The sequence below is a fragment of the Ammodytes marinus genome (genome assembly GCF_949987685.1).
Source record: "Ammodytes marinus genome assembly, chromosome: 5".
NCBI classification, from domain to species: domain Eukaryota; kingdom Metazoa; phylum Chordata; class Actinopteri; order Uranoscopiformes; family Ammodytidae; genus Ammodytes; species Ammodytes marinus.
The window spans coordinates 13,871,683-13,897,414 of NC_137234.1; the positions used below are offsets into that span (position 1 = coordinate 13,871,683).

General features: G+C 39.7%; 2 protein-coding genes across 2 annotated transcripts; one reads left to right on the forward strand and one right to left on the reverse strand.

Moving 5' to 3' along the window:
* Positions 1 to 899: 899 nt before the first annotated feature.
* Positions 900 to 3,602, reverse strand: LOC307250520 (transmembrane protein 80-like; the record flags this gene model as incomplete). The annotated part of the gene is made up of 6 exons (XM_080027636.1): positions 900 to 1,087; positions 1,813 to 2,014; positions 2,899 to 2,991; positions 3,085 to 3,178; positions 3,291 to 3,298; positions 3,584 to 3,602. The coding sequence occupies 6 exons, from the start codon at positions 3,600 to 3,602 to the stop codon at positions 1,075 to 1,077; spliced, it is 429 nt and encodes a 142-aa protein (XP_079883762.1). The 3' UTR covers positions 900 to 1,074.
* Positions 3,603 to 6,524: 2,922 nt separating this feature from the next.
* On the forward strand, positions 6,525 to 25,028 carry myrf (myelin regulatory factor; the record flags this gene model as incomplete). Its single annotated transcript, XM_080027356.1, has 27 exons — positions 6,525 to 6,570; positions 15,180 to 15,270; positions 15,423 to 15,731; positions 16,287 to 16,348; positions 17,089 to 17,311; positions 17,423 to 17,526; positions 17,698 to 17,812; positions 18,683 to 18,878; positions 18,975 to 19,051; positions 19,235 to 19,345; positions 19,450 to 19,540; positions 20,329 to 20,529; positions 20,766 to 20,874; positions 21,085 to 21,194; positions 21,571 to 21,731; positions 21,826 to 21,898; positions 22,009 to 22,091; positions 22,191 to 22,259; positions 22,375 to 22,458; positions 22,669 to 22,736; positions 22,860 to 22,934; positions 23,026 to 23,256; positions 23,418 to 23,511; positions 23,982 to 24,044; positions 24,467 to 24,572; positions 24,724 to 24,798; positions 24,948 to 25,028. 27 exons carry the CDS (start codon positions 6,525 to 6,527, stop codon positions 25,026 to 25,028), a joined length of 3,108 nt encoding a protein of 1,035 aa, XP_079883482.1.
* Between the last annotated feature and the right edge of the window lie 704 nt (positions 25,029 to 25,732).

A 25,732-nucleotide genomic window follows, 5' to 3' on the forward strand; every position in this document is an offset into this window, starting at 1 on the left:
TGTGCTGCAAAGCAGTGACTGGTCTGAACTAGTTGGATTCAATGGGGTGAATGAAAGAGGAGCAACAGTGTGGAACACTGCCCAGGTTTCAGTGTCACTGCCTGGTAAGAATGACCACTCTTTGTCCAGCTGCAGTGTGCAGTCCGTGCAAACAAAATCATGAAGATAATACAGCTGTGAATGGTCATGTTCAAAAATGAAAAACAATGGGCACATTCCTCATGATACCAGTAGGGAGGGACAATTAAAAAGGAAAAATGCAAATGCTTGGTCATATCTGGCCTGACCTGTCTTTGTCCGTGTGCTCGGCTGTTGCTAAAGCACAGACCCTCTAAAATGTGATTGTTTTCAAACTGGTAACTTTAAAACCTTGCCACTGGGTTTGATTATTAACTTAAGCTGTCAGTGAAGACAAATCACCTGGTTCAAGAATGTACTTTAGGAAATGACTAATAAAAAACATCAACCTGACACAAACAATATCTAGAGTTAGAAGTTTAAGGAGCCAATGTAAGACACTAAGCTCTAACCTGCCGTGTCATTTGAGTCAGTACAGTTAGAATTTGTCCTAAGAAGGGATGATATGGGAAAATAAAATAAACCTTTAGTACTAAAATCAGTGTTTCCACAATTCAATTCTCAACCAAACCAATTCTGCCATCTGCTGGAGAAAAGATGAACAAATACAACAACCTTAATTTAAACTTGTTTATGTGGTATTTTTTAAATGATAAACAGTAATACATACATTTTATCTTGAAAAAATATAAAAAAAGAATATACAGAAATATTACACAACAGAAGAATCTGTTACTATTTCTCTATGGCAAAGAGAGGCCTGACTGCACCAAAGTGACGTTCCTGAGAGATTCTCACAGCATAGAGGATTTTAAGGACATAACGTATCTAACTAATATCATCATCAACTCATTTACATATTCAGTTATCTTCACCTAACAAATATTAAACGTCTTAAAGTCAGAGTTAGTGCCATTTCTGGTTGGACCAAAATAGTGCTGACAACCTGTGAGTCCAGCTATAAATATACAACATGACAATGAATAGGAGGCCTCTTCACGAATAGACACTGAAAGACACAATGAAGAGCAAACAATGGTATTACTGCACATTGCACTGTATAATAAAAGGTGTTTCATGTGGTTGTGTACGTGTGTGTGTGTGTGTGTGTGTGTGTGTGTGTGTGTGTGTGTGTGTGTGTGTGTGTGTGTGTGTGTGTGTGTGTGTGTGTGAAACAATGTTCAAATGACTGCATGTTGCATTGATGTATTAATGTTATCTGTCCATCAGCCACATAAACAGTATTCATCTTTTCAGAATGAGGGGTTAGATTGTGTTCCATCTTAGGGGGATATTTTGAGGATGTGACGTCATTGTACAAGGTATACAGTATCACTTGAATGAATGCCACCCATAATTAATAATTTAAACAGATCCTAAAGTGAACCAGGGCTTATTTCATCCATGCACAAAAGCACAAACAAAAAGAAAGCTCAGTGCAGTCTGGCATTTCTATTCGTAGGTATGAGATGCTAATTAGGTCAACAAATCTTGTCAATCAAAATAAACAGAGTCCAGTGTGGTAGGCCAGACTCTTTACGTGAGAATGAAGTATGTTATCTACGTTTGACACCAGATATTGTAATTGATCAAGTTAACCATCGAGCATTTATGCTGACATGTGTCAAAGCATCTTACACAACCCAATAAAAGCGCTCTCATCTATCTATCATGGCTGATCAGGTTCAATATAAAAGCGTCTGTGTTGAGAAAACTAATGAGTGTGTAACTGACCTGGCCAGTCGGGCTAAAGTGCTTAAAGCCAGGACTCCGTCTAAGCTGTAGATAACGAGTAGGACACTGCTGATGATTACGTCTGCCAACATCACATAGGTTTGCCACGCGAGGAAGTAGACTGTCAGCAGGATAGTTGTACCTGTCACAATGATGTTAGCCACAATATAGCCCTCACTCTCCGTCAGGTTGCCCTTCACACCTACAGACATGGGTCGGACACACAGGTTCAAACAAAATGATAATAGTCGTATTATTAGAAATGTTGGATCCAGTTTTCTGTGCACCAGGGAGTCTCGCGGAAGATCATAAAATGTATATTTTTTCCAACCATTGTCCAAAGTGTATCAGCATAAACACACCTGTAGAGACTTTAAACTTGAAGGTCCTATACATGTGAACATTATTTTTATTGTAGCAGTTATTTTGATTGCAATAAGAAGTTACTTTTCACCTCAAACTACAAAAGCTACTAGAATTCTTATTGACACCCAAACTACTAATTAATGTAAGTAACTGTTCTGTAATATATTATACAGGTTGGAGATAATAAGAAGCATTGGCTATAGCTATGAGTACATCTAGGCAAAAATCTCCTCTCCTCTCTTCTTTTTAATTTAATTTTTTAAATGTTCGTATACAAGTGGTAGGCCTATATATTATTATTATTATTATTATTATTATTATTATTATTATTATTATTATTATTATTATTATTATTATTATTATTATTATTGTTGTTAATTTAAACACAAGTTTAAATTATGTATTTCCACACCCATAAATTAAATATACATGATATTGCCTTGTATGTATTGACATACACTCTAAATAAGGGTTGACTGGAAATAAAAACATGTGCTTCATCTCCTAAAAAACACAATGGTTAAGCAGTTCTGTGCAATCAAATATAGGCCTACATGAATAGTAGCCTATACTGAAACTGACACAGTCCGTTTGTAGTAGGTACTACAATTTTGTGTACCATATTGTAAAGTGTTACCGTTTCGCTTTGAACATCCTATATAACTATAAAATGCAAAATCAATCCTGGTTCAATAGCCTATGTGACTCTGTTTGTCTCACCACTGAAGAAATGAAGGAACTCCAGAGCAGCCAGGAGGAACAGCAGAGCGACATCACATCCCAGAGCATCAACAGGATAAGACAGCACCCAGCCTGTGACAGCAACACGCACTCACAGCTCTATACAGGTAACAACATAGGTAGCCTACCTACATCAAAACACTGTGTAAAATGTGGAGCACTTACTCTTTCTGATGATCAAGCCAAGAGTGAACAGGAAATAGAAGACAGAGTAGACTGTTGTCAGTTTAAGCAAAAGCTGGAACCAAACGGATGAGAGCTATGTGCAGAGTTAAGGTGCTTTCATTCACCAACACACTTCCAGAGACAGTCTGTATTTTTTGTACTTTTTGCAAAGGCTTTAGCCTACTTGAAAAGGATACTACACTGACTGATCTTCCTACAGTGAGAGGGAGAGACAAACAGAACCGTTACTTTCATCGTCATTGTGTGAGCTTTTGTTTTAATTTTTTGGAGAATGTCTCCTGTGCTGCAAGTTGCAGGCTGCAACCCACAACCTGTCTGTGTCCCTAATAAAGTCTAAAGTAAAGTTTACGTTCTTGTGTCGAACCACTGCACCAAAGCAGAAGGGTTAATAGGCTACTCATTCTCTTCAAAGGTTACTGTAAATAATATGAATGACAAAGCGTGTCTATACAGCAACCATAGCAACGCGTCAACCTACCTGGTCCGGGCATCGCCATTTTGATTTGTTTCTCTTCAGCTTGTTCACTTCTAGCTGTGTAGATGAACGTCACTACCTACTGGTTGGAAGATGAATTACAAGCCGAGCGCTAAGTCAAAAGATGGGAAAATTCAAGTTTATGGATACAATACTCTCACACAGAGTTCTCCGTAGTTAATTTGAACTAAAATGTATCTTTTTTTGAACAGGCAGGGGCTACTATAGTATAGGTCTACTAATCGTTGTGTTTAAGGCTCTACGAAGCTGTGGCTCATTGGTGAGCATACAAACTTGCAGCGTCAAGCATATTACATTATAGATAGACGATTTATGGTCAAGCGATAGACCGACTAGGCTACACCAATGGCTCGTCACCAAACAAGAGTAGAAGCAGTTAGCAAGCAGCTTAAGAGCCACAAAGTTTTCTCAGGAGCAGACAAGGGCAGTAAGGACAGTAAACATTTATTTCCACAGGTAAATAAAACAAATAAAGTTTGTAAAGTTGCGTGGAGCTGAAAGGCTTACCGAACTTTGTGTGAACTAGTTTGGCAATGGTTTGAATGTAACCGACATTAGTTTATGAAAAAGTTACGCACTATAGCTTTAAGAAAAACGTTATGATTATTGTAGCACAGTTCTTACTGTAAGTTGCCATGACATCAATCTGGCAAAATAATATTGTTATAGAAGCCTATAGGCTACCTCATAAACCCCCAACAGGCCAACACAGTCCATCATTTTTGATTATCAGGGCACAATTTGTCAAGTTGCTTAAGCTACATATTTTTCTGATGAGGAATTTGGCATTATACACACTAAACTTATCTTCATTGGACAAAGCCTGATTTATATGTATTCCCTGTGTACTTATTGTAACACGACATGCGTGTGTATAACCTAGTCATACACAACTTAACCCAGAATGTTATTTAACCTTATCGGGACCTATGAAATCTTCTTGTCCATAGGAGGTGAGTCCCCTTAAGTGCCTTTGGGTTTATATCCACACAACATGGTTAAGTACAAGTGTGCTACACACACTTGCACTCACACACTCATCCACATGCACACAGTTGCAGCGCTATAGCCTACATGAGATAAGAAATATAGAATACCAAAATGAACTGCTTTAGCATAGCCAGCTGTTTCATTGTCCTCTGCAGCCTCTATCTGTTTCTCTTTCTTGCTTGTCCTCTGAAACAATCTGCATAGTGTGGCGGAAAGAACGGAGGCGTTGTTTGGGTTGAATGGAGGAAAAGCAGAGGGGTGGAGGGGTGCAGAGGGAGATGCTCCAGCTGTGGTGGAACAAGACAACACAACAGCATCTCACATGTGGGTGGGGGGGTGGGGGTGTCAAGGCTGCGGGGGCTGCACACAGTGGCATTGTTATAAGGGGGGTGGGATGCAGCTGATAAGGTCCTGAGAAATGGATCATTCCCCTCAAAGCCTTCCCTTGGGAAGCCTTGACACTAAACACTCCTGTTTCTGTATGGTTGTTTAAGCTGGAGGAATTCAAAAAGGTCCAGCAGAAGTCACTTAAACATACTGTTGATCAAAGATCCACAAATGTTTTTTTCATAATATTTATTTTTAGGATCATGTACCAGCCAGCTAGTGTTAAAACATTGTGAAGTTTGTGTTGGAAGTTGTTTCCCCCCAAGGCTAGGCCTTTCCAGCTCTCTGATTAAACAGCCATATTTATTTCTATTACCTGCAAATTACAACATAAATCAAAATGTTGCCTCAAAACGATCTCTCTCGCTCTCTCTTAAGAGTCTCTCTTAGGAAAACCTAAGAAAAAACAAAACAGGGAGACACCTCAGCAGGAACAATAGCAAAGGGATCCCTCTTCGGTGTTATAGGCACATATTTTAATTGTTCTCTTTCACAAATAAAGCCACACGTGTCTGGCAAAGTCTGAACCAGGCTGGCTGCAATTAACAATTATTTTTCTAATGGGTCCCTTCATGGATTGAAATCATTGAAAAAGTTATGAATCCATCGCAACTTTCAAGACCCAAAGTGATCTGTTCAAATTGTTTGATTTGTCCATCCACTGATCCAAAACACAAACATATTTAATTTACTAACATATAGCCAATGAAAAGATGAAGTAGAAATTCCTTCATAATTAAAAAGCAGCACTGAAATGATGAATCGATTATCAAATGAGTTGCCGATGAATTTTCTTGATAACTAATCAATGATATGCGCAGCTCATTTATACGAAATATCGATATGCGGTAGCTTTACCATAAAAGATGGATGAGATACTGTAACTGTAAACCAACTGTTGAACACCACAGACACGCGCGTGCTCACAGCTTTTTGTCTAGAGAGATTTAGAGCGCACATCCTTCACCTGCCGCGGCTCCTCTCCTCCGCCTCTGCAGCACACATCCTGAATGAGAGAGAGAGAGAAAGAGAGAGAGACACGGAGAAAGGCAGAAAACCAGCTCAAGGGAACTGGAGGTCAAGCTAAGCAAACTTGTACGCACTATTTTTTTTCTTCTTGAAAGTCTTAAATATTTCCCGACGAGTTTTCTCTTTTTCCACAAGCTGATGGTATTTTTGCGAACGTAAATCACAGCTTATAATGAAGCTTGTGGGAGCTGAAGGCAAGGTGCGCCTGAAGGGAAATTCTGTAACTTTGAGGGTTTTTGTTTTTTTTGTTGACACCTTAATTTAAACCCGACTGTAGTTCCAAAGTAGCATATACCATAGCGTCATTAGAGGCGTTTGGCAAGGGGACGTCAATCCAGTGCCAAGTTGCCGAACAGGAGAAAGACGCTCTCTGCATGGAGCGTTGGATTTATGTGAATTTAAATTGGACAAAGTAATCTGGATTCCGCGATGCACATGTGAAAGTTTCCCCGATACGAATTGATTTCGTTCGGACAAGGGGAGACTTTAATGGATTTTTTATGTGGGACCCGCTAGGATGGACGTGGTAGATGAATCAGAAGCGTTACAGAGGTTTTTTGAAGGTAAGAATTCCTGGTTATTATGTTGCCTATAGCCTTAAGTTCAGTTTTTAAATGTATTGTACACATAATTTCTAAAAGAATGGAATGTAAAAGGTGTGTGTGTTATTACTTTTATAACCCCATTGACTTCAAGGCTAAATAATTTGTTTTAGGCTACTGAAGAGAAAAAAAAGTTGTTTAAGAGTCAACTTTAGTATTAGGCTGCCTTGTGTAGCCTAGCCTATTGCATGCAAGCCACCGTGTCAAAAAAGTCTGCTTTAAACTATAATGGTACAGCACACATGGCAGGTGGTAAACATCACAATAATAAAAGCTTATCTGACTTGTGGCTTTTAGGTTAAAGTTTTCCCAAACATTAATGCACTTCACTCTGCTTTTCAACTTGTCTGATTATTATACTAAAAACTAAAAATGTAAAAAAAAAGTAAAAGAAAAAAAGAAGAAGATAAATGCGGGGAGCAAAAGTGCTGGTGATTGGTAACAGATCTAGTTAAAAGGGGAATCCTAAGAAAAAGAAAAAAACGAGGTGGAGGAGGGTGGGGTTGAGGGTTGGAAGGGTGCAGGAATTCAAGTCAAGATAAATGGTGTGTTTTGCAAGGATAGGCCTACATGGCACAATGTGTATGTTAGAGAAAGACATGAGCAATGTGATCTAAACCAGTGATCATCACAAGGAAAACATCCATAAATACAACAATTTGGTCAATTATGTTCATCCCCATGAAACAGGCTTGATAAAGATGCAATATTTATTTTAGAGATTTTAGTTGGTAAACATTGTCTCACATATTCAACAAGGATACCAACAAGTTGGTTTATCCTCTATTACAGCCTTAATTTACAAACCCATTAAAGTGAATCTGAGTTGTGTGTGTTGATTTGCAGACTGAATCGCATTCATATTCAATATTCAATATTCAAGACCATGTGAACCCTATCCCATCCATCACATTCTTTCCCAAATTCAATTTATTACAGGGAAACAATTACATTTTGGCAACTTTGTTGTAAGAGTTTTTCACTGCTCTGGTTTCCAGCCTCCCAAAGAAATCCACAGGAATCATGTCTTACTAAAGTTTTTTTTTTATACATATAAACTTAATGTCAAATGTTCCAGGAGAAGTCAAGTGCAAATAAAACACATCCTTTGGTTTATGTATAATATGTTATCTGTAAAGAGACTTAACACTTGATTATAGTATACACAAAGTGTTGACTTAAATATACAAAGCCATCAATGACTGTCAGAGGTTTCTTGCCATTCTGACAGGAATTTAGTATGTTTACATTCTTGCTTTGGGAGTAAGAGAGATGTTCTTACTTTGGCTTTATTTCAGCCACTTTTGCTTGGACTTGAATGTCAACTTGTCCATGAGAAGTTTACAGTACATGCCGCCTTAGACACTTATTTTCCTATTCAACTAATTACCCAGAATATCGAATACCTAATTATACCACTCAAATTTGTTGGATACAGGCGTTCAGGCAATCAACCTTGAATTTAAATGGGTGACTGAAAGTAATAATAATTTAGATTATGAATCCCTTAAGGTCCATGTTCATCCTTCCCTTTACCGAGAAAAAAACCACACACTTACACAGGAGCACGCACACATAGCACTATAATGGATTTCGACACTGGTAAATTGTCTTTTGATCGGATTAGTGAAATATGTATACATTCTCACTAATGCACAGTGTACATTCCTGGCATAGCCTTGGCGGCCGTTAAAACACAATGAGGTGAGACTGGTGTTTCTCCTTGAGTATTTGGCCTTACCCAGGCTCTCACTCTTTCTGACTCCATTAGAGTGACAGTGAGCAGACAGGGTGAGGAGGTGAGATAGCGCAGGCTCAGGGTGGAGAAAGACTGGCCTGTTGAGAGAAACCACAACCCCTCCCAAAGAACTTGACCTTCTCCCCTGACTTACCTCAACAACAAACAGTAGTTCACACACTCACCGAGCAGCAACAATCATTTACATTTTTAAATACTTCTACCAGTAAATTTTTTTTGATTGTTTGTTTACACTATAAAAGCGAGTCGAAATGTCCTCAAAGGGATAGTTCAGTAATTTTGCATGCATAATTAGTCGGTCACCTTATGGAGATGGCGGTCAGCACAGTCATTACAACGCACCTGTGTGGCTGTGAAGCAGATTATAGAACATTCATCACCGTTACATCCTGGCCGATCATCTTAATGAACCATCAGCGGCCCCGTGCGTAAAGGCGTAAAGGCGCATGGTGCGACGTCTCTCCCAAAACTCCTTAAAATTACTGCGCTGATTCCCATCTCCATAGGGAAAACATTGATCCCCTACATACTAGTTAGCTGCGTATAAATACCCAACTTTTTTTCAGCGGGCACATGCAACGGACAGGTAATGGATTGTGAGTAGGGAATCATCACAGTCAGTTGGATTGCTCATCTGGGGGCACAAGTACCATTTGTCATGGTAACCCACCCAAATAGATGTCAAAATAGTCCAATAAAAACAGACTGGAGCTGACTTATTGATTAGCAGCCTCTAACACTATGAACACACAAATAATACTTTGAGCACCGTCCCATCTGAATCTGAAGGTGAATTACGATAATCACTTTCTTACTCATATTGCTCGTTCAACTCATCGCCTGCATGACTATATCAAAATTCCCATTGTAGTGCCAGAGTAGTTGTGAATCATGGACGTGAAGGCCATCGTCCATCTTGGGAAACCTGTGTGAAACATTACATTTGGATGGTTCGTCTGATTTACAGGCTTGCTGTGAACTGCAGTAAGAGGAATGTATTGTTTTTGGCCAGCCATGCTTACAGCACTCAGGAGTAAGTTTTAATTCTCATTGTTGTGCCACACTCCCATCAGTGCTGTCTGCCAACTGAGAGAACCTAGGCCAGCAAATGTTATTTGTGATTTAACTGGACTTTTGGGGATTTAATCAACTTTTTTTTCCTGCTGTGTTTCTGTGTGTGTGTGTGTGTGTGTGTGTGTGTGTGTGTGTGTGTGTGTGTGTCAACATAATTAGTAGCTGTTGTGAGTAAAAAAAAAACTGCAGTGTTCTCAGATGATTTTCAGCATCCTCGATATCCGCTTAAATATTACTTGTCATTGCCAAAGATATGTAAACGCCATAAAACCTTTTGGTGTTAATAAAAATTGCTGTCTGAAAAAAAAGAAGAAACTTTTTTTTTTGTGTCAATTCTCTAATAATCCTCGGACAGTCTAAAGAGTCCATTTTCCCAAAATTTTTCTTTTCATCTTTTGTTGCCCTTTATATTCTTATTTTTAGTCTCCCTTTGTGTCCTTTTTTTGTATTCCTTTTCTTCCTCCTCAATATCTGCATGATCATTGGTCTTTCTCTCTCTCTCTCTCTCTCCCGCCATGCTTTGTAATTCTGTCCCTCAAACTCGACCTCACATATGTAGTGTTTTGGGTTTTTTTCCAGCCTGGATCTGTGTCCTGGTCCCAGCCTTGTCATTCCTGTAATCTCCTGAGCCAGGTCCGCCGGTGCGACCAGTGCTTGTGTGCGACAAGGGCTGTGTGTGGTAGCCTGGTACAGCCCTTTCTCATGACTGGGGAATAATCCTCATTATAACGCTCTCCGAGCCTTTCTCCCGCACACACACTCACACACACACACACAATACGTTTTTTGCACACAGGCACGCACACACACTCACATTTGGTACACTGATCTGCGATTCTCAGGTCGGCAGAAGAAAGTCTTTCTCCCCGTGTAGGGAAACATGTGAAAAATAGAGAGGAATTGTTATTCCCATTTTCTGTTACAGGTGCTTTCATCTCAAGGACATCAACATGCTTTGGCTACGCGCAGGTACTCTGTGATCTATCTGTCCCTGTCTGATGAGGGGCTTTCTGTTCTTAATTATTGTCTGTGTCATAGGGATGCTCTCCACTCTTTATCAATAACCCTGTCTTGTAGAAAAAAAAAGTAAAAGTTCTATATCTCTAGTGCTGTCAGAGCTGTCTAACACTTTCTAGCGTAGATTTGACACATTTCCTTTCATATATTTGCGTATGTGTAAGTTTGATCATTGCACCCTGTATTCCTAAACTGTGTAACAGCTGAGAGATTGTTTGCTTACATTGATTATATTGACATTAATAAGATTCCTTAGGTTGTTTTCAGTTGATTTCTGTGTCACAGTGTATAGGCCAAAGTGCTTCTGGGGAAAACAGACGAATAGAGAACACCATTCAAATTAGGATCATTTGAAAATGATACCCAAGAGTATTTTGATAGATGGTAGGACATAGACTATATCCACCTGCTAGAGAGCTAAATGTTACACCTTGATTGATTCTACAAACATAATTTTTGTGTCACAAAATGTTATTTGTATCGGGTTCAGTGTGTAATTTGATGTTAAATGTCTTAGAAATTGTATTAACTGTCTGTTCAGTATGTGTGTAGGCTTACGTGTTGCGGGTGTGCAACCAAGTTTATTCTGGGCTAACTATTTATAATCAGATGGACTTTGTTCCTTCTCTGAAAGTGTTTAATTATTAACGCACAAGGCATACAAACCTCATCTGGAGGCGAACATTTTTAATTCTAACATATTTAGTTTTTAAGTTTTTTAAAAGTAGTTTTATTTCATGTCTGTGGATTAATAATAGTTATATATAGAGAGAAATAATTACATTTATATATTAAAAAATTGTAAAGAAAAGGAAAAGCTGTGCATTTGATTGACTGATATAAGTCCAACCACGTTTAATGGGCCCTCACACAGTCGGTCCTCTGTTTGTGTTCATTTTAGATTATAACTCTGCTGACAACACAGGCATTGAAATAGGGCACACACACACTCATACATACACACAAACAAACAAACAAACACTCGTACGCACGCGTATGCTTAAACACACACACACACACACACACAAACACCCCTCTCAACCCCTAATCTCTCAAAAGGCCAGTCTGTATCGAAGTTGGACTGACAATCATTTCACTGTTCGTTGTGGAACACAGCTGGACAGAGAAAACATAGAAATGTACAAATCCAGTTTCACAGTAATTTCAACTTCACTGCTTCAGTGGTTTGGAGGTTACATATGCTAAATGTATGTTTCTATATTCTTTACCTGCACATGAGTAGCATTTAGCAGCATTACAGCATTTTCCTTTCGTCATTATAAATGTGGGATGTAAAGGCGCAAAAACTCTCTTAATTGTAGACTGTGATAAAGTTGTTGAAAGTATCTTCAAGTTCCAGAAAACAGGCAACACATATGCTGTATCTTTTCCCAGTGAATATGTTCATCAGGGGTAAAGGTCATGAGAGACTTAGAACAAATTAACACTAGCAGTGTGGCTGGACTGTGTTCTTGTTGGGTTGCAGTAATCTGGAGACTGTAGTTCAGCCTGGCAATAATTGAATGCCTTGGCTTAGTATGCTTTGTTTTAAAACCAGGTCCAGATAGGTCTTTATGTTCTGTAAGAAATGTAGTTTTTTGGTTGCAGCTCTGTCAAGTGCATCCATAGCTCCAGAGTTGGTATCACTAATGAAATCCTACTTCTACTGTGTAGTCTGACATTTAGTATTATCCACTCAATGTAATGTAGACCTGTTCAATTATTGTTACATCCTTTCATTGTTGACTTTTCTTCACAGTGATCAACTTATTTTTACGTTGACAAACATTTTCTAGTTTTCAGTAATGTAACTTAATCTTAATACAACAGTGATTCTTGAGAAGTGGGACAAAACAGGGTGCAATGTTGAAAAAATACAAACCCATATGTTTAGGCAAATTAAATTACATGTATGTATCCAACATATACTAAACTACTGAGCTCAGCTTTGACACAACCTCCCAGCTTTTCTCCTTTTTATCAAAATGGGCTTTTTAGCTTGCCATTCCTTATTTTGTGTCAACACCGTCAGACACCAAAAACTTAAATACATTTTTACTCAATTTATGCTAGACCCATGAGGTGTATAGTGATCACACATATTCACCAAGACTGACAGAGGCCACACAAAATATTTTCAAAATGTATATGAATATAACATTTTTTGGCATCTGACTGTGTTGACATATTTAACGTTTCTTAAACATAACACATTGAGTTTTTCAAGTAGCCATTTTTCTGTTGATGATAGGTGCTAGTATGAACTTCAGGAAAATAAAATTATCGAAACATGTCAAATAACTTCTTCAGAAATTTTAAGTCGGTGTGTGACGCAGGACTTTCAAGATTTGGAATGTAAAATATTCTAAAACTACAACACTTATCAGAGCCTGTCTGACTCTAATGTACTCTGCAGAGGTAGAATGTGACAAGAGGTCCTTCATAGTGACAGCTGCCCCTTATTTTGGCTGATTTTCTTACATTTTAATGGATTGTCTGACAGTGGTGACAAAAAGTCTCCCACCACTTTGAAATCATATAAAACATGAATGTGTTGAAGAAAAAACAGTTTTTATTGATATGAGAGATTATTTCGTGTTGCTTTTGATGACAAAAGCACTTTTTAATCATTAAAGTACATTTTTAATAGGTTTTATTGCATATGAAAGATTGAAACCCTCTCTGTGGACACACTGTTTAGGACGTCGTGAGAAGATAGCAAGTGTCATATATTTGACATAATAATGATAAAATAAAATAAACACACTGTAGACTACCTGCTCAACACCAAACCTGTTTTATATTGTCTCCTCAGTTTTCCTTGTAGATTTTTTCCCCCATTTGTTCATTTCCATTCCATCCCTGGACATCACACTTGTATTATATCTCTCTTGCCCCCACTCTCCTCCACCTCCATATATCTAACCTCCCCTCTCCCTCCATCTCTATGTGTCTCGTTATCAGGCCTGCCAGCTTTAATTTACTGCCTCTTTGGGTGGGGTGCACATCTGGATTTTATTTAAAGGGGAACCATCCTGCTTTTCTCCCCTCGCACTGGCACGTATAAAGATACATTAACCAACTGTTTCTGTCCACAGAAGAAAACCAGTCGGTGTCAACATGCTTATTTCCCAAAACTAAACCTAGTAACAGGAAGATTTATAATGTTAAACCAATAGAACTTCATGTGTTTTCGATTTGACTCAATAGTGACAAGTTGTCGGGTTTGTGGGTTTAATGATTGAAGGTTGTAAGATGCATTTGGATGGGAAAAAGCAGACGTTATTCACAAGATAATAAAAAAAAACATTAAATAACTTGTGGTGAAATGTAGCAAAGTGTGGAGAAGGTTATAAGAGGAGATGTGACAATACTATTAACAAGTGGCATTTATTTTAGGTTCTTTATGAAGAGCGAATAGTTACTCGAAGACAAAAAAGAGGGAAGGGGAGATTTTTTCCAATGCTAACACAAGAATTCCTTGCATTCCCAACTGAGTAGCTGCTTAATCTATCAGAGAAAGTGTGTGTGTGTGTGTGTGTGTGTGTGTGTGTGTGTGTGTGTGTGTGTGTGTGTGTGTGTGTGTGTGTGTGTGTGTGTGTGTGTGTGTGTGTGTGTGTGTGTGTGTGTGTGTGTGTGTGTGCGTGCGCGGTGTGTCTGTCTGAGAGCAAGAAGAAGCAAAAAGCCTGCCCACCCACAATACCGGGTCCTCACCCTCTGCTTCACCCTCTCCATCCTGCTCCCCTTCTCTTTGCTCACACTCACTCTGTTTCCAGCATCTGTAATTTGGGACGAATTACAGTCTTTTAAGAACATTTCATACTTTCACACATGTTATATTTGACTTGGTTACTCTTAGGGGAGGCTGGTTTAGGTATTGATTTACCCTATGTTCTAAAAATATGCATAAGCAAGAGTTTGCTCTACATTTTGGTGTTATAAAGATTAAGGGGTGTCATGTGTTTAGGATTTGTGGGGCTTTGGCTTTCAAAGGGTGAAAATGACCCTGGGGTGAAGTAAAGGGACCTTCAAGGGAATTCAAGAAATTACTTATATTTAAACGCTATATCATTATATAAGAACATTTTAGAGCATGTGACACAAAGCAACCTTTTAGAACTTAGAATCTTTATGATAGATATAAATAGTATGATACAAAGAAAATGGCGACAAAACAATCTGGTTTAGTAACTTGGTTCATACGTTTGTATTTATGATGTGTTTACTTTACTTTAACTGTGATTCTTTTTTAAGAGGGGGGGGGGGGGCAGCGGAGGTACAAATTAGTAAACACCAAGTGGAGGGATTCCAGTCATATGTGTAACCGTTAGGAGGCATTGAATCACCAGTATGTGATCTTTAATGATGACTACTAACAAATATTTTCACTATATGTCAGTGTCTGTAACGTCAATCATTAAATTCACAAAAAGCAAATCAGAGCTCAACTTTTACCTGATCTTGATATTTGTCTTCAGCAAAACATCGCAAAATGTTCTGATATAAATGCAATGTTATCAAGTTCTTTGGAGTTAACAGCTATGAAAAATAAACAAATTGTGTTCAAAATAGATAAGTTTACATGGACTTGTTACAACATCAGCTTGTGTTGAAACTAGAGCGGTTCTTGCTGTGTGTGGAGTTGCTGAAAGATTCCCTTTGCTAATTCCCAGATGCTCTGTGTCTCCCCTCTGTGTTCCCGACCCTCCCTTCCCCACAGGTCATGATATTACCAGTTCTCTGGAGCCAGCCAACATCGACACCAGTATCCTGGAAGAGTACATCAGCAAGGAGGACGATAGCACTGACATGTCAGTAGGGACAGTCCAAAACCAACCCCGCAACGTCAAAACAACATGCACCAAACATAATCAGATCATGTCCTTACAAAGGAATTTGTTTTTTCTGATAAGGCTAATCCTTTTTTCCCCCTTCTTCTACTTCTTCTTCTTCCTTCTCCCAGCTGTTTCTCAGAGGTCCACAGCACCCCAGGACCAAATTACTCATCTCCCCAGGCAGGAGTGTCCTCCGCTGGGGGGTTGGTGTGTGGTGTGAGCCCCCCTATTCCACTGCGCCAAGGAGCCCCTCTGCCCGGGCCCCTTAACTGTCAGAACGCCTACCAGCCAGGTCCATCCCTGGGCCTCAGACACAACTACCCCTGCCTGGGACAGCAGCAGCAGCAGCAGCAACACCAACACCCACACCAGCAACAACAGCAGCAACAACAGCAGGCTCACGTCAAGCCTGAGCACAGGGGCCACTACGCTCCGGGGTGAGCTCCATACCTTGGACATAGATGGATAGAGGTGGAAACAGCATGCGCTGATACTTAGGAATGTTCAAAGAAATGTTCGAGATGCTCCTGCAACTCACATTTTAAACATAGAATCAGGCCCGAAGTGGCAGCAGATGACGCAGTTTTGCTTTTCTTTTTCATTTCTTCTTTTAAAGCATGCAACGAAACCATACGCACACACACCCTACTACAGGTCCTATTATGCAATCAAAACTTGATTAAGCTTCATTTGAACAAAGAAAGCACTAGTTGGTCAGGAGGGGGAGTCAGACTGATAACAGTCACAGAGAGAGAGAGAGTCAAATTACATCGTGCAAACTAAAATCCTGACGCACACAATCATGTGTAAAGAACCTCTACACTTACTTTGATCCCTGAAATATAATGGCAGTTTAGAAAATGAGAAGAATAGACGAGAAAGGGCTCTCAAGCTTCAAGCATGGTATTTCTTTAGGGAATATTTACAAATTGAAAGTAAAATATTACTGTTTTTCTGATTACAACATCTACCGCCTCTTGTTTTTTTTATAGGACACTACCCGAGTCCCCCCCAGACTCCAGCTCAGAGCCGTACTCTCCTCAGCAGGTGAATGGTAAGTGTCACATCTTTTTCTTTTCCCTGTGAAAATGTGCAAGAAAGAATGTAAGAGAAAGCACATGCATTAGAGGCCTGCAATCAAAAGAAATTGTGCTTTAGTCTGTAGACTGCACCGAGACACAGAGTTAAAGGAAGCCACTGAAGTTTTCAAGGTGTCTGTGGGTCACAGCCGCCCCACTGGCCTTAAGTCAAGATATGTTACTCATCACTTAATTGTTTTTGAAAGCAGCAAAGAAAATCGACTTAAAACCAATCAATATATTGAAAAAGGCATGAATCTGTCATTTATTAATCCGCAGTTTAAATCATATGTTGGTAATCATAAATGTATTTTATCAACTAAAATATATTTTCTGTATTTCCATAAATAATGAACAAGGGAATGTTTGGCTGGTTTTAACATAAAGTACTCAACTTGTGCTCTAAGTCACGTTATGCACTTCTTGCCACTTACACACCTGTGTTGTTCTTGTCCATTAGTAAAACAGGTGTGGAATAATGTTATCTGATGGGCATCCCTCCAGTTCTCCAGTTTGAATCATGGAAAGTACCTTAAGCCAAGATTGGACGGGAAGTAGAATAAACTGTATAGGCCGATATGTAGATGGAATCAATCTTGAGGAGAAAAAGCTGTTTGCTTTATGTGATCAAAATGTATCTACAAGGAAAAACAGTACCGGTAAAATAAAATAAAGATTAGACTCCTTCCTCATGTTTTTTTCTTTTCTTTTCTAGATCCTCACATGATCAGGACCATGACACCAGAGAACATGTGTCACATGACTCCAACGCCACCCTTACCACCGCACGGGCACTATCCCAGCATGCACCGGGACATGTACCTAAAGCCGGAACCCATGATCTCGCAGTATCCCATTGGTCCGGCCACCAGTGACGGCGGGGACATGCAGCAGACGCAAATGCTCCATCAGCTACTGCAGCATCCCCAGGGGCAGGAGTGAGTCATGGAGTCTTGGTTCTTTTTCTACGGAACAGAAGGAATGATGGGAAGGAAGGAGTAGTAATGAGTACAAACGTTTGACTAATGTTTTTCCTTTTCCTCACACAGCGGCATTCCTGCTCACCAGGCCAAGAAGAGGAAGCACTCGGACTCTCCCAACAGCACCATCAATTCCCAAAGCCTCACAGGTATCATCAAACAAGAACCACAAGGTAGGCAGGCATCTTTCTTCTCTTTTCCGCCTCCTCTACCTCATGCTCAGCTGCTCTTACCTACCCTATGACTATACCACACGGATGAAGACTTTTTAAGAACACTTCAGCACATTCTCATCATTCTTCTGTTTCGCTTTAATTCACATTTTTCCTATCTGCTTGTCATAGGTTTAATGCAGGATGCAGACAACAGCTACCTGGACCCCAACTATCAGTGTATCAAGTGGCAGCCTCACCAGCAGAACAAGTGGACACCGCTGTATGACGCAAACTGCAAAGACCTGTGGGTGTAATTTATTTTGGCATATCTGTACATGTTTATTTTGGGGGATGAAAGCACACTGGGAGTCAAAAGTGAAAGAAGTTATAATTGGTCAAATGAATAATTCAACAAAGTGTACAGCGGGAGTGGCAAAGGAATAGAGGGGTTGCAGAGATCTAGAAATTCCTCAGAGGTGAGCTGTGCGGGGGAGTTAACGAGTGCAGGGTTTCGGCTTAGAAAGACAACGTGAGGAGGGGGTTAAGGGAAAAATTAGTGTACCACCGACTTATGCTTTTGCAATGCCAAAATAGAAAGTATAGATAAGGAGGAAGGTTAAAAAATGGACTTAAAATACCTCTCAGGCTACGTGATCGAAACCATTTGGGTGCTCATCACAACTTTAAGCCCCCACTACACCACCTATGTCAAGCTAGAGAGTTTGTTTTGTTTGTTAAACTTTTTTATGTACGAAGTAAATTATAGTCCTCAGGGTCGTCATATCAGGGATCTAAACCCTAGGGTGTCTACCAATGAGGAGACATTTATTTAAATGAAAACGTTTTTATGTTAGTATCATACGAAAATAATAAAGATGCCAGGTTAACCATATCCATATTACTTCCCCTACAAAGAGTATACAATGTTGTTTATTTCTTCCCTGAATTACATAATGTACATCACATATGCTCCATCCACACGTGTATTTCTTTGATTGCTGCTTAGACCTTAAAACAAAAAGAAAAAATTTAATTTGGAAGCTCCCTGTAACATAGTCAAGAGTCTCCCCCTGGTGATACAAATGGCAACACACCCTTTCCACTTTTCATATGAAAAACCAGCTTCTTTTCACATTATTCATGTGTCACAAACCCTTTCTTTCCCCATCTTTAGTCCCATGCCAACCTACCGCGTTGATGCTGACAAGGGCTTCAACTTCTCCCTGGCCGATGATGCTTTTGTTTGCCAGAAGAAGAACCACTTCCAGGTCACAGTATACATCGGCATGCTGGGAGATCCCAAGTACATCAAGACAAGTGAAGGCCTACAGCCCATCGACTGCTTCTATCTCAAACTCAACGGCGTAAAGGTGAGTGAAGGCCAAATAGTAAACATGACACCCACTTGACAGATAGTCTCTGCAGTATATTTCTAGTGTATATTTATATTCTCTCTTCATTGCTAGGTGGAGGCCATAAATCAGTCCATCAGTGTGGAGCAGTCCCAGTCCGACCGCAGCAAAAGACCCTTCAAGCCAGTGATGTGAGTCCGAACACTTTAAGGCATAGGGTTCACACAATTTTTTAAAAGTCTGTCTTAATACAACAGTTAGGTGCTGATACGAACATGAACAAAACATTTCATAGATTGTTAAAGCAATAGAAGGTACCTTTTAATGGACACCTTAAATATATCACCTTGAAAAAGGCTTGATTTCTTTCTCAGGGTCACTCTGCCGTCAGAGCAGGTCACAAAGGTCACAGTGGGGCGTCTCCACTTCAGCGAGACCACGGCAAATAACATGAGGAAGAAGGGCAAACCAAACCCTGACCAGAGGTAAAAGCACTGCCATCCATTGTTAACATTAGATTCCCTATGATCTAAACAAAGCTCCATCTTTCACATCTACTCCTTATGTTGCTGTTTTTTTTCCCTCCCAGGTATTTCATGCTGGTGGTGGCGCTGCACGCTCAGTCCCACAGTCAGAGCTACACTGTGGCTGCTCAAGCGTCTGAGAGGATCATCGTCAGGGTAACGTCTGGCCATGTCTGTCTACCTCCTACAACAATCATATCCCTTGTGACTGTGACCCCTTTTCTCTTGGTCTTCTGTTCATACCTTTCTGCACTGTGTAGTAGAGCATCTCTCACTATTGTTTGTCTTTCCATTCCTTTTATTTTTGCGTGTCTGCGACCCCCAGCACACTCAAATGCACACACATGTTTGGGAGAGCTCGAATGACCAAGACCAAGCATATTGTCTATGTCCTTTGAAAACAATATGTCTTGATAACATCAACAAAAACTTGTTTGCGGCTTTGTCGAAATGCATCTTCATTCAGATAATTCAATGTGGTTTTAGATCATTTCTTTCTTGAAGAGTTACATGATTTTTTCTTCATCAATAAAGAAACTTTTGATCGTACAGATGATCTAAAAACTTTTAGTTCAGAGTTATATGGTTTTCACTGGACAGCGATGGCAATGTGCTGACTCCTAATGAATGTGTAAAGCATGGAATTACAATGCATTGTTAGATTTATCAACTTAAGAAGTATGTTTAGCTATTGAAACACAAGGAATGACTTGTGTTAACCCATGAGCTAACAGGAAACCACCAATTATTAAATGGTTTTGTCCATTCAGTAAATGTAGGCTCTAACTGTAAAATAAAACTAAAATAAGTATATTTTCCAAAATTTCTAACAAATCTTTTTTTAAATATTGCAAATATAAAAATTAATATCTTCTTTTTTTTAAACACATCTTTAAGAAATATCTGAACCACGGTGTCTGTGCACTGCCCTCTCTCTGTTACAGGCATCCAACCCGGGCCAGTTTGAAAGTGACAACGAAGTGCTGTGGCAGCGCGGCCAACTGCCAGACTCGGTCTACCACCACGGTAGAGTCGGTATCAACACCGACCGGCCGGACGAGGCCCTTGTTGTCCATGGAAACGTGAAGGTCATGGGCTTACTGGTGCACCCGTCTGACATCAGGGCCAAAGAAAATGTCCAGGAGGTCAGCATGACACTCTGTGTATATCCCCTTGGGTGTGTGTGTCGCTGTGTGTGCCCTCATGTGCTTGTCACCATGAATCAGGTCATCAAAATGCCCATGCTCAGCACCGTTGACTATGCAGTTTAACTCTTGAGTTTGGTCTTTTAGTTTATACTTGATCCAAGCATTTCCATCTGCAACATGAACATCGTGTTTTCATACCATCTGCATGTCATTGTCATTCTGTCTGTGTGTAGGTCGACACCACAGACAATTTGAAAAGGATTTCTCAGATGAGGCTGGTCCATTATCAATACAAGCCTGAGTTTGCTGCCACCGTGGGCATAGAGAACACTTCAGATACTGGTAACAACTTCATAAATGACAAAGTCAAGTGTTTGCTTCCATCATCTCATCTCTTTGTACACCTGTATTTTATCGTCACTGTTCTCATCTTCATTTCTTAATATTTGATCTGTCTTTTGCAGTATGTATAAATAGTTTTGTCCTGTATCTCAGTATGCTTTCATGCATTTTACAATGTTTTTTTCTTCACTTTGTTATATCCTCCTGAAGGAGTGATCGCTCAAGAGATTCAGAAAATTTTGCCCGAAGCAGTGAAGGATGGGGGTGATTTGGTGTGCTCCAATGGAGAAACTATCACCAACCTGTTAGTCGTCAACAAGGTGAATAATAACATGAATAACATGAGGTGCACGCAGAACAACACATTGTAAATAGATAGATTGTATATAGATTATAACATAAGGAAGTTAATTTAATAAATATTAATTATTGAGCTGTGGAAAAGGGGTAGGATTAAATAAGTTGTATACCTCTTTCTACTCCTTTTCAGGCATATCAATGGAATATTTGTAATAGGCTTTTCTCAATTGTGTAATAATTTGAACATTGTTTTTGTTAAATGTTTTTTCGTTTTGTTTTTTGTTTTTGATATGTTTGATTTGATTGATATGTCCGGAATAAATTTAATAAATTCTATTAAATTCAACTTACTTCCAAACGGCATGCACTAAGAACTCTCCCTTCCTATTTTGACAGGACCGTATCTTCATGGAGAACGTGGGAGCGGTGAAGGAGCTGTGTAAGCTCACGGACAACCTGGAGACTCGCATAGACGAACTGGAGCGCTGGAGCCGCAAACTGGCCAAGCTGCGTCGTCTGGACAGCATGAAGAGCTCCGTGAGCGGAGGCACTGTCAGGTGAGAGCAATCATCAGGTTTCAGAGCGCGAGAGAATATTATATGAGAAGAAAAATAATCCATATATTACTTTTTATTTTTCTTGGTCATGTAGCCAATCAGGAAGCTATTTTAGCAGAACGGGGAGTGGCCCACTCAAGAAGAAGCCAGTCAAACCTGGGAGCAAGGTCTGTGGTGGTGATAAGGTTATATTTAAAAACTGTGTATATGGTAGTAGCACCAGGATGTATAACTTTAATGTAACCTGTGTGTGTGTGTGTGTGTGTTTTCATTGAAGAATGCACCTCCAGATCCAGGCTGCATCAGTCAGAAGTTCATGCAGGGAACCATCCTGGCACTGGTGGTTGTCATGGCATTCAGGTTAGACTGAGCAACATGTGTTTAGTGAGGGATTGGAGTACACTACAAAAATCAGCTTCAGATGATGTATTGTTTTTTTCTGTTTTCCCCCTCCGACAGCGTCATTTCCATGTCCGTCCTTTATGTTTTGACTCTTCACCATCGAGGAGACGTCACAGAGAAAGATGGGTATGTGGCCTTGCTTCGAGGGAGGAAGACACTTAAGCTTTATAGTGAAAAATAAATCTATTTTCTACTTTCCCATTCATGTTTTCTCTATATACTCTGTCCCTGCTTTCTGTAGCTATGTCCCTTCCTGTGTTCTCTACATCTCTTGGATGCCCGCCTTCACTGCCACTGTAACTTTCTGTCCACCTGTCTGCCCATGGTACGCCTTCTTCAACGCCATGCCTTTTCTTGCTACTTGTTTCATTTTCTTATCTTTGATTGCTTAGTTGGGTGTTTCTTTTGTACTGGCCTGAAAGGGAATCCTGAGTCACGTATCTAAACACCCTTAAAATTCATTGGGTTTTAAAAGTTTCAATATTTTGACTGGAGAACTCTCTTGACCTCTTGCACTGCCATCTGATTGGTGCAGGTCCAGAGCTGCACTGGGATCCTCACGCAAGAGTCCATATCCTCCGCTGTCCACCCCCCCTACGCCAGGTGAGAAGGGATCCTCAATAAGTAATTGAAGTTTGGTTGTTTCCACAAAACAACGCAATCAGGTCACAGTGAATACAAATATATTCCACTTAGATCTGATCCATTTATCTAATTCTCCCGAAGCTTGCTGCTCAACTACAGCCATAAACAACCAATCAGCCACAGCTTTGATGTTGAGTAACAACCAATCCGCACCAGGTGAGTAACAAAATAAGCAAATATGAGGTGTTTTTCTTCTTCTGTAGTATACATTTGTGCTCAATGCAGGTGTATTATCTTCCTTGTGCAGATTTAGACAGCCTTGTTCCAACACCAAGCACTATTATTAAGAAGGCCAAGTCCAGACAAATGGACAAAGACGTCCGCAGTAGAAACCGTCTGAGTCACACCTCAGCACCATTGTACTTTGCCAAGTCCAAAAGGCCAGCACCTACAGGCCTGTACGGAGTGGGAGGTACCAACCGCCTGCCAGGGGGTCAACTGCCAGTGTCACGCAGACAACGCAGCCTACACACAAAGGGTAAATCCACAAACCACAGCACAGACACCTTTCTTCACACAAATAATATGCAGTATGCAAACACAGTGCAGCCATGTGTTTGACAACAGCAAACAAAGCTTATCAACATAATGTTCAGAGGAATGCTAGTGCTAAAGTGCAGCTTTCTCTTATTTCTGCAGGAGGCCGGTCGGCTCCCTCTCTGACTAGTCTACACATCGTGGAGACAAACCAAGAGATCACAACACAAAGTTGTGCAACACCCGAGAGCTGCAGGTATATACTTTAAAGTTGCCCTCATCTTCTTGACTTGACATCATAAATGGGTGATTAATTAAAGAGGGGAGAAAAAAAAAAGACTTAAAATGTCCTATTAGGTTATGGTCCATTGCAAGCAGCCAGAAGAGCTTCAGTTCTCCTTAACATAGATTATTTTAAGTATTTGAAATCTACTGGAAGGATAAACACCATTTAGATGATGGTGATGGAAAGAGCTGTATTATTCACTGGTCCAAAATCTCTCAAAAGTCTTCGTTCCTGTTGAGATTTTGTGACTTTGACATAGTGTTTATGATACATATTCAATGTCGTCAAAATGTTAGGGGGCACATCAAGATTCATTGTGTTTATTAAATTTTTTCCCTTTATTTGTCACTTGTCTGTATGTTTGCCTTTTACAGAATTCACAGTTTGAATTCAGGTCTCAATGCATGATGCTGATCAATGTTTCTCTGTGTCAACTCTAGCTACACAGTATCCCTCCATGGAAAGAGAAATTCCTCCATCTCACAAATCACTTTGCACATGATGTGAGTATTCAAACACTGTCTATACAACTGCAAGAACACAATGGTGATGCTTTACTCTACAAGTCTGTAATAATAATTTTCCAAGGAGGTTTAATGTAAAGAACCATATAATTTGGTAATAACTTTAGATAAAAAATAGAAAAGGTTATGATTGGTAATTACAATGATTTATTTCGAATTCCAGTCTTGTTGTCAGCACACAGCAATTATGAAGATATTACATTATTAACTAATACATTTTAATCTGGGTTTATATGGGACAATTTTTTGTTTCTAGTAAAAATAAAGTATTATTTTACCTATAATAAGTTCTAAATTACAGAGTTATTTCCAGTTCAACTTTTTTTAAAGTAAGGATTTCAACTGTATACAGGTGATTTAACAGGCCACAGCATATTTAAAGCATATTTTATTAAATGCAGGTCCATGAACAGTGTGTGGGTACAACAATGTGGATCCACCAAGGGACGTTTATGCCCCAACCACACAGAGACAGAGTTGTATGGTGGACAGAGTACATCAACAAAGGTACACAATGATACACATAATAGTGATCTACGTACATATAATCAAAGTGTTTTCCCTTCTTTTGTCATTATGTACCACTACATTTATGTAAAATGACCTGTATTATTTATCAAAACTCTCACTCATTATATTCTTGGTACATTTCTCTAAGGGGACTCATCACCTGTGGTCAGTGCCCGTGCTGTCTTTCCAGGACATCACCTATCACTTCCGTGTGTCCCTGTCTGTGAGTTAACATTGCCTCCAACATCTAAAAGGCTTCTTAGACACTTCCTTGTTCCTCTACGTTTTTTTTATCCATCTATTCAGTACTAAGTTTGAGTGAAGTCAATGACTGATTCATGATTTTTGTCTCCACATGCTTTTCATTGACAGAGGGAAGTGAGTTGTGCCACTGAAGGAGAAACCTCATCATACTCCGACTACCATTTCCTCATTCAGAGCAGCTGTGTGTGAGAAGGAAGGCTATGTGTCCCAGTGCCTTGACGATACTCCACATTTTCCCATAATGGTTCCATTTGTACGCTGTTGTGATCGGATTGGGTGTCTCTATATTGTACATTATTTTAAAAAGATATTCATACAGAACAAACTATATACCACTGTCCCCACTGTAATATCCTCCATATGTATATGCATTAAGACATCTTTGAGAAATATTTGAGATCACTGTAATTGACAAGTGCCTTGTGTCGTTGTTAACTGCTATTTTACTAGTAACCTCCATGACTTTATAGCTAAGTAAATTACTGATCACTATGTCCTCCAAACTAAATATAAGCCATAGTTACGGTTTAGCAGAATGCAAGTCTCTTAACGGAGTCCAGGCTAAGATACTGTAGATGACACTATGCACATTTGTGTTTATTTCTTTTAATACAATGAATCTGTATGTACACTGAAACCAGTGTCAACTGAAAACAAAAACACTTTTCAGTAGTTTGATACACTGGAGAAGGTCATTGGCTCCTGCTGCAGGCCTCAGTGAATGGTTGCAACTCGTACTGAAAATATACCTCAGTAGTGCACACTGGTGAATCCTTGGTCCCTACAGTGGAGCATTGTGTTTGAGGCTGCTGCAGTCGACTAGACTGTCTGCTGTCTCCCCATGCCACTTCTGACTAAACACTGTACAGAGAGGGAAATACTGTGTAGCATTT